Source organism: Rhopilema esculentum, chromosome 10 (genome assembly GCF_057945365.1).
Source record: "Rhopilema esculentum isolate cy_ngs chromosome 10, ASM5794536v1, whole genome shotgun sequence".
NCBI lineage: Eukaryota > Metazoa > Cnidaria > Scyphozoa > Rhizostomeae > Rhizostomatidae > Rhopilema > Rhopilema esculentum.
Window position 1 is genome coordinate 7,526,137 of NC_142824.1, and position 19,827 is coordinate 7,545,963.

Here is a 19,827-nt window from a genome sequence, read left to right on the forward strand (position 1 = left end):
AGATTGAGCATAAGATGGAAGTTGTGGAGGAAGTGAAAAAGACAACACAAGAAAGCAAAGAAAGCAGGAAAGACGAGAAGGATGAGAAAGAAGAGTACATTATAAACGAGGTGATGATGGAGGCAAAAAGCACAAAATGAAATAGTTCCGGGAAGTTGGATGTTTCTTTAACTAGTTCTTATTGTAGCGTTGCGAATAGAGCGATGGAACTTCATCTTAGACTTGTGAACGTTTAAAAGAAAAGATGAAGTAAAGGGTAAGAGATTGCCTCAAAACGTAATTGACGTATTTTGTAGCGCATAAAAAATAAGGTCTTTGATGCTTTGATAAAGCTTTTAGATAGTTGCAAGAAGGTGCCTTTCCATAAAGTGATGCTATTTGGTATACCATTTCAATAAGATAATGATTTTTGAGATAAGGCATCAAGCATAAAACGCATATAGCGAAGCAGACATGCATCTGATTTAGTTTTTGTAGGCATGTTTTTTGTATACTTGACAGCTCGTAACAAAAGGGAACGCAAGGTATTAGGCTTATATTCAGACCTTCAGACACAGTAGTTATTCTCGCCGTTTATCTTAACGTATCTGATAGGAGCAAAATGTTTTTCCATGAGCTGTTAGTTATTGGCAATGCCAGTTTCTTCATTTTCCATCCGAATTCCATCCAATGGATGGTTTGTTGCCCTGATTTGTCGCCCTGCTTTGTCGCCCTGCTTTTTCGTCCTGCCTGGTCTGGCTTACTGCAAATTCCGATTTAAAAGCGTGACTGAGGACACCAGGTACCTGTGGCAAAGAGCCGCTGTCAAAATGCAAATTCATTTTTCAAACGACATGATGTTTCAGTGTTTGCAAAGTTTGCTTCTGTGCTTCTTCTAACAATACATTTCATGTTACAAAAGGACATCTGGCTTTACATTAGTCTCCCTGTTAGCGTCCTGTTTGTGTGAGCAGAGCAACCTCACCTTGCAGCCCATATGCTTGCAGATTTGGGTGTAACCACCGCACATTTATGTGCAAATTTCACAAAAACTTCAAGCTTCTTGCTTCTTTTTTATCCCACGTCACAGCTTTACGTTCAGATTTCGTTGAACTTCTTTCGCGTGCACAAATTCAGAATTTTATCCCACCTTCAAGCTTTCTAAGCGCTGATATTGAAAATTTTCCCACAAAAGGAATCGGGCAAGTTAAGAGCAAAATAAAAGGTTTCTCGTATAAACTTGATTCTACACCCTTGATAAATCATAAGGTAAAAGGGTGAAAATGGGATCCACCAAGAAAAGGACTTCGGATGGGAAGCTTAATCGATGACTATCTTAGTTCTCTCATTTATCTTGATTGGAAATAGCCAAGATGAGAAAATCCACTAGAAAATTTTTTTTGGAAAGTTGTTCCTAAGCCTTATTCATATTGCCATCTCAGGTTTCGAAAATATTTCTTCTTCAAAATTTGGCTTTTACTTCTGGCTTTAGAAATGATGAAAATTCTTGTACAGGAGATTCTAGAACTCCAGCACAACCAACTATCGCCAGTACAACCAACTATCGCTGACTGTGGTACAAACCACAGTAATTGGATGTACCAAATTGACTGTTATTCCAACTTTCGGTAGTACCCCTAGACTTTCCTAGAAGCCATACCTGTCTGTCGCCAAGGTATTTTCTTGCTGTTCCTTTTTGTTGTGCATTATGATTTTTCAAGTTGTCATAGAAGTGGCTTTTGCTTAGAATTTGTTGCCTCTCGGCCTTTGAATTAGTGATAATTTTTTACCGTACGTGTGCGCGACTGCCTACATAACGTCTTGAAAACGGTTGACAAATCTAACAACGTTCGGTATCAAAAACATCGAGAGAAAGACTTTTTTGATTGCTATCTGCTGTTAAAGAGTGATTGCTTGCAATGTCCAATCTTTTAAAGAGTTCACAACGGGGCTATCAGATGCATATCTGCTTCGGCTGGACCCTTCCTGGTGATTTGGCAGTCAAAACTTTCAAACGATGAAGTCAAGTATACAACACAAATTTTAAAATGAATGTGTCAACCTTGTAATCTTCTTTTTGAATGTGTCAACCTTCTAATTGGTGTGATTTTAAAACAAAAATTGAAGTCACTAGATCACTGGAATTTTCCTTATAGATACATTTCATAGGGCCATGAATACGGTTTTTACAACCATGGGATATCTATGGGCGATCATTTAAACATACAATTTGAACCAAAGCTTGAACCAGTAGTGGTACTTCGAATAATGGCTTTTGGAGAAAGTGACCCTTCCTTTGTCACTAGTTTGTTAACACAAAATGTGGGAACTAATAGGCGCGTATCCTTTTGGCCTAGCAGTTATTAGGTGGCAGAATCTCTTCACTCCATTTTTAGCGTGACGATGTGCAGATTTCATAGTCTACAAGTTCCTTTGATCATAACACCTTGTCTGCATTGAATATTTTCCCAATCTTCCTTTTTTGCTATGTAAGTTTACGTTGATGACTTCTTTGCTATTCAGCATCGAAAGTCATATTCATTTGCAGATGAAATTTAGCGACAGTCCTCGAACAAGGCAGTCAAACACTCTTTGTGTTGCCGTGCTTTAAAGAACGTTAAATCGAGTTCTCAAGAAACTCTCTTCTGCAAAGAACATTTTTTCAGAGAAGCAATGTTGCTATTACTCCATTTGGCCCGTTCGTTTTCAAGCACCAGCCGAAGAAGACGCAAAGAAATTAATGGTTGAGTTTTATTGTACAGGACTTTTTCCCAAAACCCCTAAGCAACTGCACGAAAATTCCTTTTTTTCAAGATAGGGCGGAGATGATGTTATGTTACGGTTTGTGTTTCTGAAAAGTAGCTCTTTAGCATTTGAGAAACCTTGAAGAAACTTCAAGCACTGGAATGAACAAAAAATTACGAAACTGGGCACAAATCCTGTGCTTTGTTTCTTATAAAAAATGGGTGTATACCCTTATCTTTCAAACTTTTGGGAGGCAAAGGCAAGCAACTTTAGAGACTTTCACAATTAGGAAAATTGATGGTACCCTGATGCATGATGGAGTGCAGCCTACAACCTAACTTTATCTTCCAGATTGACTACACAAGGTTTGTATTTTACTGTTTATTGTAGTCTGTTTAGTTGTTGCTCTGGCAGAATCGATTCTATAGTTGTTGCCTCTAGAAATAACAGTATGAAACCAAGCTGGAAAATCAATGGAAAAGCAATGGCAGGGGTTCAATATGAAAGGGGGTTATAGCTATACCAAGATACTTAATGATTATGCTTTACAAAAATGTCACTGCCCCCAAGATCAAAATTTTCAAGCTACTCTCTTGTAAAAAACAGTTCTTCACTCCTTTTTCTTGATACAAGTATGAAAGTTGTAATTACAGCAAAATCACCTCCAACTTTGTCTTTTTACACAAGGGGCATACCACTCCAACAAATCTTGTACCCCTTTGGCAAAAATCTTTTATGCCCTAGAAAACCTATTATGCTAAAAAAATCTTGTACGGTGCTTGGCAACAGTGATACATCCCCCTGTTTTACAAGCAAATGGTATGAGCATTCCTGATATATCTATAAAAAGCAAAATATTCTAATTTGTGTGACTAGAACATGTTACTAACATAGAGTAAATATTGATGTTGCCTAATGGTTCATTTTTGCTTTAATCATTTGTTACAATATCTATCTTAAAATTTTTAATGTGATTTTGATATCTCAAAATGTTTCAGGCTATAAATTGCATCAAATGAGCAGAATACTCCATGTAAAAAAAGACTGATCAAACATATAAATACTGAAAAGTAATGTCCTCAAATTAAACAAACAAGCACAGTTTTTTCAAAGAATGTACTCTTAGATACTACTCAAACTTCCATCATAATTCACTTTTGCTCTTTTCTTTAACAGCACCAGCTCCTACAAATTCTTGATTATCAAATTCTACTTTAGCACATTGTTTCTGTTTTATAAGAAAGTCTTTAATGTCATAAGCTTGGCTACCATCTTCAATGTGCAGCAATACACGGTTTTGTGCAATTACATATCTGCAAAGAAAAAAATGCAATGAACTTAACTATTGTAATTCAGGCAAATTGTCTCATTTCATCTCTCCGTCACCATACCATGTTTGTGAAATCACCTTATGCCATAAGCAGCATCATTTAAACCACAATGTCATTCCCTACTATACTGCTTACACCTAAAGACACCTGCTGACTCCAATTGCTTTTCGTCATTATTTGTGCAAACTCAGAACATATAAATTTCAGATTACCTTTTTAGATGATATAAATATATTGATTGAGTCAGTTGATATAATAACAAACAGTTACAAAAACAAGCATAGTTAGTATCAAAGACAATCTATTCTATGACCCCATGCTTTCTACATCCGAGAAGAAATTGCCAGGCATGAAACATAAATTGATAAATGACTACAATTCATTGCCAATGGGAACAGGGAATGCAGAAGAAGGGTTTCTGGCTGTAAAATACAAACTTTTCGGCTCTTACATATTTAGCCACCCCTCCCCCTAAAAAAAATTTTAGCACCCTAATCCAAAATATGCACTAAGATCCCTTGTTTGGAAGGTAAATTTGGTAGTGTATACTTTTTGATACAAAGTTGTCCAAGGCACATTATTTCTCATTCAAAATTTCTGGCTGTGCTTTCACATATTCATGCATAAATCAAGAATGTTCAAATTTCTAATAAAGTTTAAAGTTATCTCAACCTCTTATTTCTCAGTTAACATTTAATCAAATGCAAATAAATTTTCAATGCACCCACCTAGTAAGTTGAAATTGTGCATTATGTAAACCCTGCTGCCATAATCCAGATATTGTTTCTGTTTCTTTTTGTGTAGGATTTCCAGCAACATTAACAAACATCATTAAAGGTTTGCCTTTCTTTGCAAGTTTCAGCATAGCTTGTGGGTCACTTGCCATAACTTTAGGGTCAAATGGAATGTTTGGACCTTTCTTAATTCTTGGATCATCATCTTCATCAGGCTCATAGTCTTCATCATTTTCCTTAAAAAATATGGAGAGATATTAAGACAAAAATTGCAGCATGGAATGTAATATATAAGTCTATCTTTTTTGCAGATCAAATATTTGAAACTGACACTTCTTCAACTAAATGATATCTCTTTAGCTGCAAAAATGGACAATCAAATTTCTCTTTGAAGCACTGAGTCATGTTAAAAGGCGAGGGTATCCCTAAACATACCCAAATCAGCCGTAGGAAATTGCTCCCTAGATAATGGAACTAAATAACATATCAAGATATACATGAACCTTGAACTTGAAACTCAGAATACTTCCATTCTGATGACACATGAAGTGCTATTGCTATTTGATATGATACAATCACTGCCAAAAGTCTTGGAACACTAACATAGGTTTTCAAAGGCAAATTCAGCCACCCCCATCTCCTCCTAGGAACAATTTTGATCTACTTTAGAAAAGTGAAAAGGGTTATGGAGTATGCTTTTTCTTGTGGATTGTTTGATATTTTTCTTTACTTTCAACATTGTTTTTGGGGGAAGGGGGACGGAAGTAGTAGTATTCGGGAAAACAAATGAAAAATAGAAAACCACACTGCAAAGTGTTGTGTGTTCCAAGTAATTTTGGCAGTGATTGTAGATTTGGCCCTTTACATTCATGCCTTGTGCACAAACAGAGCAACTTCAACTTTCTAGGCACTCAATTTAGCTTCATTAAAAATTATCAATAATCATATTTGGTTTTTCCCATTTTGTTTTTAGACAGCATAAACACCTAGGTGCTCGATCAACTTTCTCCTAGAACTTTCTAGGTGCGTGCAGAGATGCTTGATTGAGCTTGTGTGCCTCTCCTTGCATGGCCTGTGTTCATATGCACCAAGCTTTTTTAGTCTTCAAAAATGAAATTTTTTAAAACATTGCTTTAGTTTCATCTGTTTGATAAGTGAAAAGACTTTTGAAAAGGCTAGAATCACAGCCTTGTTTAATTTGAACGTGAACATTCCAGTTTGAATATAAAAATCCTGACCAAAGAACAGTTGCTTTGTTATAGAAAGGCAATAAGCTTTGTTTTGTTTGCTTTGAATGATCAAAGAAAAGGAAATTATGAGCTAAATAGTCTTTAATTTAGTCTTTACTTATAGCAAATAGTTTGTAATTTTAATTTGTTTCTCAAGCTAATCACAGTGAACTTAATATTATTTAGACAGAAAGTGTGTTGACTTTCCATGTTGTGGAGGGCCAATGTGAAATTATTCTTGGATTCAGGGGCAGCAGGCAACATTGTAGTAGAATGAAATTGAGAGGCAAAGAAAATAACTGCACTGTTCAAAAAAATATCTTCCATCCCACCACCCACCATTCCAAACTGGAAGCTTTGTTTCTTGCACAGACAAGTTTAACAATTTGCGACTGGGAGCCTAAAATCATGTACATTTACAAATTTGTAGCAATGTAAACTGTTATTAAATAGGAATTTTATGGGGCCAATAGGATAAGGTTTGTGGATAGAAAAATTTGAGTGCACAGAAATATAAATCGGCGCGCAACAAAGTTTCCAGTCCGGCCACCATTAATATCGGTCGCTTAATCATTGAATCAAACTCAAATGTAAAATTCTTCAATATTCAGATAGAAATTATTTTGTTGGTGAGTCAATGAATCCATAAGAACTAGAGTTAGTAACAAAGGCGTATTGGTGCAAAAGTGCCAAGCACTGCTTCATTGTCAGGTCCTTCTAGTGTTAATAGAAAGGATTCCTCCTGCTAATACATGGATTCAGTTTGGATCTTCAGTAACTAGAGTGCATGCGGAGGTTGCTTCAAGGTAGGAGCACAGGGCCCTGATATGCAAAGAAAAACAATGGCATTACTTACAATAGCAATACAATTTTTATTGCTGCTATATCCGTATTAAAAATTACAGGATGCCATAAAGGGTTGATTGTTTTTGCTAAAAGCTATACCAACTTCCCTTTTGGCAATGGGAAAATAGTTTCTTGGATGTTGGCTTGCTGATGACATTGAGGCATCATCATTTTGTGGCCACAAGCAATAGAAATCGGCACACTAATTACAGGAAAATGAACATGCCTTGCATATCAAGAAAGTTACCGAAAAGCGTCTATATATATACATACATATAGTATACATACATATATATACATGTATGCATTCCCCTTGACCCACCACACAGTGTTCTCATTCTTCGTACACAAAATGAGTCTCTTCCATGACTGAACTTTCTCAGTTGGGTGAATGTGTAGAAAGGGGCTGGTCCTTACTTTTGGTCCAAGTTAATTATTATCACAATGAGATTTTTAGCACGGATAGGAACCCAGATTGTAATTTTTGCTTTGCAAGAGGGATAAATCCCCTGTGCACGTCAAGTGTAGCCAAAATTGCAGCCAAGCAGTTTCTATTGAAATGATTGATCCAGCTGCACAGGGTTCTTTTTTAAATGTAAAACTTATCTTGTATGTACTTAATAATTGACGCTTTTAATAAAATTAGAATTGGAAGACCCTCAGAGCTGCAGATTGTCTAAATCATCATTACTTTTTGCTTGTGTACAAACGAGGCTGGTTTTGTACGTACACATATGCCAAATAACAGCAAACATGTGAAGGATATTTTTATCATTTCTGGGAGTAAAATACACATGGAACAGTTTTAAGTTTTCAAAGTTTGAGCAGATTTTCATCTGGTTGGGTCCCTGTTGTTCTTATTTTTAGGAATTATGAAAAATGTTTATCTTTGCTTTTTTGTTTTTTATCACCACTAATGATGTTACTAATTTTTTTCTCTGAAATCTATACCCATACGTTAATACTGTGTTTTTATGGTAATTAGTCTCAGCCGCATAAAAATTTTATCTGTGTTATTTGCAAATGCGCAGTTTTCATGGACATGCAGCAGATTCCCCGCGCATCTTTCAAAGATTCCAGTCTGGAGAGAAACTAAGCTAGTGTACGCAAATTAAAGCGATCAAGAAAGTCAGTTTCGCATCAAGATATCTAGCTTTTACAGCGGTGAGAACTGCGCCTTTGCACCATATACTATGGCTTTGATGTAAAGGAAATTGGCGACACAATAATCGAACTCCTGTTATAAACATAAGGTAAGTCAACATATTTATTTACTCACATTCCATTGATCTAGCAGATGATGAACATCAACATCTGTAAAATCTCTAACATCCTTTCCAATTACTTTTGCCTTCTGCTTTTTAGCGGCATTCACCTCGTCAGATGAATCCAAAAGGACGAAAATCACTGCAAACAGAATCGTGAACAACCCCTTCGACGCCATTTTGTATTTGTTTGCGCCTGCGCATAAACCAAAGTAGGAAAATCAAGCCAAAACTAGCCAAAACATCAGCACAAATGATATAAGTTTACAAATTAAATGATACAAAACTTTGCTAAAATGTTCATTTTGGGAAAAAAAGAACGATGTAGCTTTGCCTCTGAGGATTGTCAAAGAAAGATACTCGGGGACCTTAATATATATGCGAAATTAATGGAACAATGAATCCAAAACTTTTATTAAACATTTTTTACGTGAAAAAAAATTCCGTCAAAAATGATGATTATGTATAAAAAGGGATGGCAAGCCTATATTTTTTGCAAATCAAGTACCTAGGCAAATGGCCCTTAAATGCTTACAATTATACAGCTATTTATGGCAATTTTTCAAAGAACTACTCAAAAATAACAAACCTAATAGTTTAAAGATACAATTCCGGCTAAACTAAGCATAATATTCAACAAAAATATTGTGCTAGAATTTTCCCAACAATTTTGTTGCTTGATAGTCCTCTTGGGTCATTAGTCAAATGAACATGTTGAATTTGTTCAATGAGGCAGTATTTGGAAAAATTCTGTAGAATTTTTGTTGAAATATATTTCGTTCTACATTAAAAAGGGAGCAAGTTAAGAGGAAATGGACTTCTATCTCGACTGTGAAAATGTTCAAGGATTTGCAAAACTGGCAAAACCTTTCGTCTCTTGGAATTTGTTTTTACTCTAACGCCCTATTTCAATTTTAAGATTATGAGCAGTAACACTTACTCTTTCCTGTCCTGCGTAAACGACATCAGTAGTGGTATTGATCTAACACCCAAAGCATATTTACAGGCTTTAGCCTTCATTTTTCGCGCATTTCGGATGCTTTGAAAAACCAAATTTCCTGCCTGAAAAACGCATCTACCTGACTTCATATATACCTATGATCTTGTAGAAGTCTTTATCCAAACATTTTTCGAGAAAAAAAATTCCACCAAGAACTGATGGAGGCCAGGCTTTTAAAATATTTTAGATCCATTCAAAAATGAAAATTCCCTGCCTAAAAAACGCATTTTGATGACTTCAAATATCATTATAATCATTACAGTAGTATTGTTTACAGCACTAGGAGAGGAGAGCCCTTCCATCCATTCAAGAGGAATGCGTTCCTACCAACCAAAAAAGCTATGTTATTTATGAATTTACGCGCCAATGTGATTCTGGCTACGTAGGACGCACAACCCAAATATTTGGGGATAGGATAAAACATCATGTTCCTTCCAACATAAGAAACAGAACTGCCCCTCAAAGAGAACAGCCTCCTCGATCTTGTAGGTCTAGAAACACTGTTAGAACAAGTGATTCTGCCATCGGTCAACATCTTTTAGACTACATAGATTGTGCTAAACTCTATAATGACGACATGTTGGCAGAGCCCAGTCGTCTTTCCATCTAGCAGTTTTGGAATCGATCTACACAACAACTAAAAAGCCGCCATTATGTAGACAGAAAGAGTTCGTTTTCTCTCTTGGACTCAAGTGGTAATTTTTCTATAAGCACGCAGCACTGATTGGTCAAGTATACCGGTCTTGCGCTTGCGTTTCTCTGATTGGCCTATTTCGATCCACAACTGGGTATATATATTTTTCATCGTGTTTTTTCGGACCTTCATTCCGACGTTTTATGCTCTAAGGGGTGTCAGACGAAAAAGCTTTAAGTTAACATATTGTAAAATTTATTAACTTAATCATTGATAAAAAAAACCTGCTTTACGCTTAAAAAATACTCATCAAAAATTGATGATTTTAGCAAGACTATAGCCTTGGCTTTTTTGGCATTTTGGAATGTTTGAAAACAGAAAATTCATGCCCAAAAAACACAGATAGATGACTTTAAATATCATTATGATTATTGTAGTACTCTTTGTTTTTATGGGAAACCTGTTTTACGCTATAAAAATTTCCATCAAAAATCATGGTTTTGGCAAGACAATAGTCTTGGTTTTTTTGGCATTTTTGGACTCTTTCAAAACGGAAAATTCCTGCCCAAAAAACACAGTTAGATGACTTTAAATATCATTATGATCATTGTAGTAGTTTTTATTGATATAGGAAACCTGTTTCATGCTTAGAAAATTCTCATCAAAAATTGATGATTTTAGCAAGACTATAGCCTTGGTTTTTTGGCATTTGCCTTTTTGAAAACGGAAAATTCCTGCCCAAAAAACATAGTTAGATGACTTTAAATATCATTATGATCATTGTAGTAGTATTTATTGATAAATGAAACCTGTTTTAAGTTTAGAAAATTCTCATCAAAAATTGATGATATTAGCAAGACTATAGCCTTGGTTTTTTGGCATTTTGGACGGTTTGAAAACGGAAAATTCCTGCCCAAAAAACACACTTAGATGACTTTAAATATCATTATGATCATTGTAGTAGTATTTATTGATAAATGAAACCTGTTTCACGCTTAGAAAATTGTCATCCAAAATTGATGATTTTAGCAAGACTATAGCCTTGGTTTTTTTTGGCATTTTTGGACGGTTTGAAAACGGAAAATTCCTGCCCAAAAACACAGTTAGACGACTTTAAATATCATTATGATCATTGTAGTAATTTTTATTGATAAAGAAAACCTGTTTCACGTATAGAAAATTGTCATCAAAAATTGATGATATGAGCAAAACTATAGCCTTTGTTTTTTGGCATTTGCCTTTTTGAAAACGGAAAATTCCTGCCCAAAAACACAGTTAGACGACTTTAAATATCATTATGATCATTGTAGTAGTATTTATTGATAAAGGAAACCTGTTTTACGCTTAGAAAATTCTCATCAAAAATTGACGATTTTGGCAAGACTATCGACTTGCTTTTTTGGCATTTTGGACGGTTTGAAGACGGGAAATTCCTGCCCGAAAAACACACTTAGATGACTTTAAATATCATTATGATCATTGTAGTAGTATTTATTGATAAATGAAACCTGTTTCACGCTTAGAAAATTGTCATCCAAAATTGATGATTTTAGCAAGACTATAGCCTTGGTTTTTTTGGCATTTTTGGACAGTTTGAAAACGGAAAATTCCTGCCCAAAAAACAGACTTAGATGACTTTAAATATCATTATGATCATTGTAGTAGTATTTATTGATAAATGAAACCTGTTTTAAGTTTAGAAAATTCTCATCAAAAATTGATGATTTTAGCAAGACTATAGCCTTGGGTTTTTTTTGGCATTTTTGGACTTATTGAAAAATGGAAAATTCCTGCCCAAAAACACAGTTAGATGACTTTAAATATCATTATGATCATTGTAGTAGTATTTATTGATAAAGGAAACCTGTTTCACGTATAGAAAATTGTCATCAAAAATTGAAGATATGAGCAAAACTATAGCCTTTGTTTTTTGGCATTTGCCTTTTTGAAAACTTAAAATTCCTGCCCAAAAAAACATAGTTAGACGACTTTAAATATCATTATGATCATTGTAGTAGTATTTATTGATAAAGGAAACCTGTTTTACGCTTAGAAAATTCTCATCAAAAATTGACGATTTTGGCAAGACTATAGACTTGCTTTTTTGGCATTTTGGACGGTTTGAAAACGGAAAGTTCCTGCCCAAAAAACACACTTAGATGACTTTAAATATCATTATGATCATTGCAGTAGTATTTATTGATAAAGGAAACCTGTTTTACGCTTAGAAAATTCTCATCAAAAATTGACGATTTTGGCAAGACTATAGACTTGCTTTTTTGGCATTTTGGACGGTTTGAAAACGGAAAATTCCTGCCCAAAAAACACACTTAGATGACTTTAAATATCATTATGATCATTGTAGTAGTATTTATTGATAAATGAAACCTGTTTCACGCTTAGAAAATTGTCATCCAAAATTGATGATTTTAGGAAGACTATAGCCTTGGTTTTTTTGGCATTTTTGGACGGTTTGAAAACGGAAATTTCCTGCCCAAAAAACAGACTTAGATGACTTTAAATATCAATATGATCATTGTAGTAGTATTTATTGATAAATGAAACTTGTTTTAAGTTTAGAAAATTCTCATCCAAAATTGATGATTTTAGCAAGACTATAGCCTTGGTTTTTTTTGGCATTTTTGGACTCTTTGAAAAATAGAAAATTCCTGCCCAAAAAACATAGTTAGATGACTTTAAATATCATTATGATCATTGTAGTTGTATGTATTGATAAAGGAAACCTGTTTCACGTTTAGAAAATTGTCATCAAAAATTGACGATTTTGGCAAGACTATAGACTTGCTTTTTTGGCATTGTGAACGGTTTGAAAACGGAAAATTCCTGCCCAAAAAACACAGTTAGATGACTTTAAATATCATTATGATCATTGTAGTAGTTTTTATTGATATAGGAAACCTGTTTCATGCTTAGAAAATTCTCATCAAAAATTGATGATTTTAGCAAGACTATAGCCTTGGTTTTTTGGCATTTGCCTTTTTGAAAACGGAAAATTCCTGCCCAAAAAACACAGTTAGACGACTTTAGATATCATTATGATCATTGTAGTAGTATTAATTGATAAAGGAAACCTGTTTCATGCTTAGAAAATTCTCATCAAAAATTAATGATTTTAGCAAGACTAAAGCCTTGGTTTTTTGGCATTTGCCTTTTTGAAAACGGAAAATTCCTGCCCAAAAAACATAGTTAGACGACTTTAAATATCAATATGATCATTGTAGTAGTATATATTTATATAGGAAACCTGTTTTACGCTTAGAAAATTGTCATCAAAAATTGATGATTTTAGCAAGACTATAGCCTTGGTTTTTTTTGGCATTTTTTACCTCTTTGAAAAATGGAAAATTCCTGCCCAAAAAAACATAGTTAAACGACTTTAAATATCAATATGATCATTGTAGTAGTATTTATTGATAAATGAAACCTGTTTTACGTTTAGAAAATTCTCATCAAAAATTGATGATTTTAGGAAGACTATAGCCTTGGTTTTTTTGGCATTTTTGGACTCTTTGAAAAATGGAAAATTCCTGCCCAAAAAACATAGTTAGATGACTTTAAATATCATTATGATCATTGTAGTAGTATTTATTGATAAAGGAAACCTGTTTTACGCTTAGAAAATTCGCATCAAAAATTGACGATTTTGGCAAGAATATAGACTTGCTTTTTTGGCATTTTGGACGGTTTGAAAACGGAAAATTCCTGCCCAAAAAACACAGTTAGATGACTTTAAATATCATTATGATCATTGTAGTAGTATTTATTGATAAAGGAAACCTGTTTTACGCTTAGAAAATTCTCATCAAAAAATGATGATTTTAGCAAGACTATAGCCTTGGTTTTTTTTGGCTTTTTTGGACTCTTTGAAAAATGGAAAATTCCTGCCCAAAAAACATAGTTAGATGACTTTAATTATCAATATGATCATTGTAGTAGTATTTATTGATAAATGAAACCTGTTTCACGCTTAGAAAATTGTCATCCAAAATTTATGATTTTAGCAAGTCTATAGCCTTGGTTTTTTTGGCATTTTTGGACTCTTTGAAAAATGGAAAATTCCTCCCCAAAAAAACACAGTTAGATGACTTTAAATATCATTATGATCATTGTAGTAGTATTTATTGATAAATGAAACCTGTTTTAAGTTTAGAAAATTCTCATCAAAAATTGATGATATTAGCAAGACTATAGCCTTGGTTTTTTGGCATTTTGGACGGTTTGAAAACGGAAAATTCCTGCCCAAAAAACACAGTTAGATGACTTTAAATATCATTATGATCATTGTAGTAGTTTTTATTGATATAGGAAACCTGTTTCATGCTTAGAAAATTCTCATCAAAAATTGATGATTTTAGCAAGACTATAGCCTTGGTTTTTTGGCATTTGCCTTTTTGAAAACGGAAAATTCCTGCCCAAAAAACACAGTTAGACGACTTTAAATATCATTATGATCATTGTAGTAGTATTAATTGATAAAGGAAACCTGTTTCATGCTTAGAAAATTCTCATCAAAAATTAATGATTTTAGCAAGACTATAGCCTTGGTTTTTTGGCATTTGCCTTTTTGAAAACGGAAAATTCCTGCCCAAAAAACATAGTTAGACGACTTTAAATATCAATATGATCATTGTAGTAGTATATATTTATATAGGAAACCTGTTTTACGCTTAGAAAATTGTCATCAAAAATTGATGATTTTAGCAAGACTATAGCCTTGGTTTTTTTTGGCATTTTTTACCTCTTTGAAAAATGGAAAATTCCTGCCCAAAAAAACAGACTTAGATGACTTTAAATATCATTATGATCATTGTAGTAGTATTTATTGATAAATGAAACCTGTTTTACGTTTAGAAAATTCTCATCAAAAATTGATGATTTTGGCAAGACTATAGCCTTGGTTTTTTTGGCATTTTTGGACTCTTTGAAAAATGGAAAATTCCTGCCCAAAAAAACACAGTTAGATGACTTTAAATATCATTATGAACATTGTAGTAGTATTTATTGATAAATGAAACCTGTTTTAAGTTTAGAAAATTCTCATCAAAAATTGATGATATTAGCAAGACTATAGCCTTGGTTTTTTGGCATTTTGGACGGTTTGAAAACGGAAAATTCCTGCCCAAAAAACACACTTAGATGACTTTAAATATCATTATGATCATTGTAGTAGTATTTATTGATAAATGAAACCTGTTTCACGCTTAGAAAATTGTCATCCAAAATTGATGATTTTAGCAAGACTATAGCCTTGGTTTTTTTTGGCATTTTTGGACGGTTTGAAAACGGAAAATTCCTGCCCAAAAACACAGTTAGACGACTTTAAATATCATTATGATCATTGTAGTAATTTTTATTGATAAAGGAAACCTGTTTTACGCTTAGAACATTCTCATCAAAAATTGACGATTTTGGCAAGACTATCGACTTGCTTTTTTGGCATTTTGGACGGTTTGAAGACGGGAAATTCCTGCCCGAAAAACACACTTAGATGACTTTAAATATCATTATGATCATTGTAGTAGTATTTATTGATAAATGAAACCTGTTTCAGGCTTAGAAAATTGTCATCCAAAATTGATGATTTTAGGAAGACTACAGCCTTGGTTTTTTTTGGCATTTTTGGACGGTTTGAAAACGGAAAATTCCTGCCCAAAAAACAGACTTAGATGACTTTAAATATCAATATGATCATTGTAGTAGTATTTATTGATAAATGAAACCTGTTTTAAGTTTAGAAAATTCTCATCCAAAATTGATGATTTTAGCAAGACTATAGCCTTGGTTTTTTTGGCATTTTTGGACTCTTTGAAAAATGGAAAATTCCTGCCCAAAAAACATAGTTAGATGACTTTAAATATCATTATGATCATTGTAGTTGTATGTATTGATAAAGGAAACCTGTTTCACGTTTAGAAAATTGTCATCAAAAATTGACGATTTTGGCAAGACTATAGACTTGCTTTTTTGGCATTGTGAACGGTTTGAAAACGGAAAATTCCTGCCCAAAAAACACAGTTAGATGACTTTAAATATCATTATGATCATTGTAGTAGTTTTTATTGATAAAGGAAACCTGTTTCATGCTTAGAAAATTGTCATCCAAAATTTATGATTTTAGCAAGACTATAGCCTTGGTTTTTTTGGCATTTTTGGACTCTTTGAAAAATGGAAAATTTCTGCCCAAAAAAACACAGTTAGATGACTTTAAATATCATTATGATCATTGTAGTAGTTTTTATTGATATAGGAAACCTGTTTCATGCTTAGAAAATTCTCATCAAAAATTGATGATTTTAACAAGACTATAGCCTTGGTTTTTTGGCATTTGCCTTTTTGAAAACGGAAAATTCCTGCCCAAAAAACACAGTTAGACGACTTTAAATATCATTATGATCATTGTAGTAGTATTAATTGATAAAGGAAACCTGTTTCATGCTTAGAAAATTCTCATCAAAAATTAATGATTTTAGCAAGACTATAGCCTTGGTTTTTTTGGCATTTGCCTTTTTGAAAACGGAAAATTCCTGCCCAAAAAACATAGTTAGACGACTTTAAATATCAATATGATCATTGTAGTAGTATATATTTATATAGGAAACCTGTTTTACGCTTAGAAAATTCTCATCAAAAATTGACGATTTTGGCAAGACTATAGACTTGCTTTTTTGGCATTTTGGACGGTTTGAAAACGGAAAATTCCTGCCCAAAAAACACAGTTAGATGACTTTAAATATCATTATGATCATTGTAGTAGTATTTATTGATAAAGGAAACCTGTTTTACGCTTAGAAAATTCTCATCAAAAATTGATGATTTTAGCAAGACCATAGCCTTGATTTTTTTTGGCATTTTTGGACTCTTTGAAAAATGGAAAATTCCTGCCCAAAAAACACAGTTAGATGACTTTAAATATCATTATGATCATTGTAGTAGTATTTATTGATAAAGGAAACCTGTTTTACGCTTAGAAAATTCTCATCAAAAATTGATGATTTTAGCAAGACTATAGCCTTGGTTTTTTTTGGCATTTTTGGACTCTTTGAAAAATGGAAAATTCCTGCCCAAAAAACATAGTTAGATGACTTTAAATATCAATATGATCATTGTAGTAGTATTTATTGATAAATGAAACCTGTTTCACGCTTAGAAAATTGTCATCCAAAATTTATGATTTTAGCAAGACTATAGCCTTGGTTTTTTTGGCATTTTTGGACTCTTTGAAAAATGGAAAATTCCTGCCCAAAAAAACACAGTTAGATAACTTTAAATATCATTATGATCATTGTAGTAGTATTTATTGATAAATGAAACCTGTTTTAAGTTTAGAAAATTCTCATCAAAAATTGATGATATTAGCAAGACTATAGCCTTGGTTTTTTGGCATTTTGGACGGTTTGAAAACGGAAAATTCCTGCCCAAAAAACACACTTAGATTTTAGCCTTTGTTTTTTGGCATTTGCCTTTTTGAAAACGGAAAATTCCTGCCCAAAAACACAGTTAGACGACTTTAAATATCATTATGATCATTGTAGTAGTATTTATTGACAAAGGAAACCTGTTTTACGCTTAGAAAATTCTCATCAAAAATTGACGATTTTGGCAAGACTATCGACTTGCTTTTTTGGCATTTTGGACGGTTTGAAAACGGAAAATTCCTGCCCAAAAAACAGACTTAGATGACTTTAAATATCATTATGATCATTGTAGTAGTATTTATTGATAAAGGAAACCTGTTTTACGCTTAGAAAATTCTCATCAAAAATTGACGATTTTGGCAAGACTATCGACTTGCTTTTTTGGCATTTTGGACGGTTTGAAAACGGAAAATTCCTGCCCAAAAAACAGACTTAGATGACTTTAAATATCATTATGATCATTGTAGTAGTATTTATTGATAAATGAAACCTGTTTTAAGTTTAGAAAATTCTCATCAAAAATTGATGATTTTAGCAAGACTATAGCCTTGGGTTTTTTTTGGCATTTTTGGACGGTTTGAAAACGGAAAATTCCTGCCCAAAAACACAGTTAGACGACTTTAAATATCATTATGATCATTGTAGTAATTTTTATTGATAAAGGAAACCTGTTTCGCGTATTGAAAATTGTCATCAAAAATTGATGATATGAGCAAAACTATAGCCTTTGTTTTTTGGCATTTGCCTTTTTGAAAACTTAAAATTCCTGCCCAAAAAAACATAGTTAGACGACTTTAAATATCATTATGATAATTGTAGTAGTATTTATTGATAAAGGAAACCTGTTTTACGCTTAGAAAATTCTCATCAAAAATTGATGATATGAGCAAAACTATAGCCTTTGTTTTTTGGCATTTGCCTTTTTGAAAACTTAAAATTCCTGCCCAAAAAAACATAGTTAGACGACTTTAAATATCATTATGATCATTGTAGTAGTATGTATTGATAAAGGAAACCTGTTTCACGTTTAGAAAATTGTCATCAAAAATTGATGATATGAGCAAAACTATAGCCTTTGTTTTTTGGCATTTGCCTTTTTGAAAACTTAAAATTCCTGCCCAAAAAAACATAGTTAGACGACTTTAAATATCATTATGATAATTGTAGTAGTATTTATTGATAAAGGAAACCTGTTTTACGCTTAGAAAATTCTCATCAAAAATTGACGATTTTGACAAGACTATAGACTTGCTTTTTTGGCATTTTGGACGGTTTGAAAACGGAAAATTCCTGCCCAAAAAACATAGTTAGATGACTTTAATTATCAATATGATCATTGTAGTAGTATTTATTGATAAATGAAACCTGTTTCACGCTTAGAAAATTGTCATCCAAAATTTATGATTTTAGCAAGACTATAGCCTTGTTTTTTTTGGCATTTTTGGACTCTTTGAAAAATGGAAAATTCCTGCCCAAAAAACACAGTTAGATGACTTTAAATATCATTATGATCATTGTAGTAGTTTTTATTGATATAGGAAACCTCTTTCATGCTTAGAAAATTCTCATCAAAAATTGATGATTTTAGCAAGACTATAGCCTTGGTTTTTTGGCATTTGCCTTTTTGAAAACGGAAAATTCCTGCCCAAAAAACACAGTTAGACGACTTTAAATATCATTATGATCATTGTAGTAGTATTAATTGATAAAGGAAACCTGTTTCATGCTTAGAAAATTCTCATCAAAAATTAATGATTTTAGCAAGACTATAGCCTTGGTTTTTTGGCATTTGCCTTTTTGAAAACGGAAAATTCCTGCCCAAAAAAACATAGTTAGACGACTTTAAATATCATTATGATCATTGTAGTAGTATTTATTGATAAAGGAAACCTGTTTTACGCTTAGAAAATTCTCATCAAAAATTGACGATTTTGGCAAGACTATAGACTTGCTTTTTTGGCATTTTGGACGGTTTGAAAACGGAAAATTCCTGCCCAAAAACACACTTAGATGACTTTAAATATCATTATGATCATTGTAGTAGTATTTATTGATAAATGAAACCTGTTTCACGCTTAGAAAATTGTCATCAAAAATTGATGATTTTAGCAAGACTATAGCCTTGGTTTTTTTTGGCATTTTTGGACTCTTTGAAAAATGGAAAATTCCTGCCCAAAAAACATAGTTAGATGACTTTAAATATCATTATGATCATTGTAGTTGTATGTATTGATAAAGGAAACCTGTTTCACGTTTAGAAAATTGTCATCAAAAATTGATGATTTTAGCAAGACTATAACCTTGGTTTTTTGGCATTTTTGGACGGTTTGAGAACGGAAAATTCCTGCCCAAAAAACAGACTTAGATGACTTTAAATATCATAATGATCATTGTAGTAGTATTTATTGATAAATGAAACCTGTTTTAAGTTTAGAAAATTCTCATCCAAAATTGATGATTTTAGCAAGACTATAGCCTTGGTTTTTTTTGGCATTTTTGGACTCTTTGAAAAATGGAAAATTCCTGCCCAAAAAACATAGTTAGATGACTTTAAATATCATTATGATCATTGTAGTTGTATGTATTGATAAAGGAAACCTGTTTCACGTTTAGAAAATTGTCATCAAA

The 19,827-nt window shown here is 32.9% G+C and overlaps 2 protein-coding genes across 2 annotated transcripts in view; one reads left to right on the top strand and one right to left on the bottom strand.

The window, feature by feature from the left end:
- Positions 1–2,048, top strand: part of LOC135685581 (RNA helicase aquarius) — a 52,516-nt gene extending 50,468 nt beyond the window's left edge. Inside the window, exon 53 of the mRNA XM_089110430.1 lies at positions 3–2,048. Within this exon, the coding sequence (XP_088966556.1) occupies positions 3–140 (138 nt within the window). The 3' untranslated portion in view covers positions 141–2,048. The remainder of the gene's footprint in view (positions 1–2) is intronic.
- Positions 2,049–3,751: 1,703 nt separating this feature from the next.
- On the bottom strand, positions 3,752–8,331 carry LOC135687673 (LRP chaperone MESD). Its single transcript, XM_089110431.1, has 3 exons — positions 8,144–8,331; positions 4,784–5,025; positions 3,752–4,037 (listed from the first exon to the last, which is right to left on the bottom strand). The coding sequence occupies exons 1-3, from the start codon at positions 8,306–8,308 to the stop codon at positions 3,869–3,871; spliced, it is 576 nt and encodes a 191-aa protein (XP_088966557.1). The 5' UTR covers positions 8,309–8,331; the 3' UTR covers positions 3,752–3,868.
- Between the last annotated feature and the right edge of the window lie 11,496 nt (positions 8,332–19,827).

Excerpts from the sequence above, each read along its gene's own strand:
- LOC135687673 (XM_089110431.1), bottom strand. The coding sequence starts at position 8,308 with ATGGCGTCGAAGGGGTTGTTCACGATTCTGTTTGCAGTGATTTTCGTC. Across the intron at positions 5,026-8,143 it reads ATCTGCTAGATCAATGGAAT|GAAAATGATGAAGACTATGA; the intron begins GTGAGTAAATAA and ends ATATTTTTTAAG. Across the intron at positions 4,038-4,783 it reads GCACAATTTCAACTTACTAG|ATATGTAATTGCACAAAACC; the intron begins GTGGGTGCATTG and ends TTTTCTTTGCAG.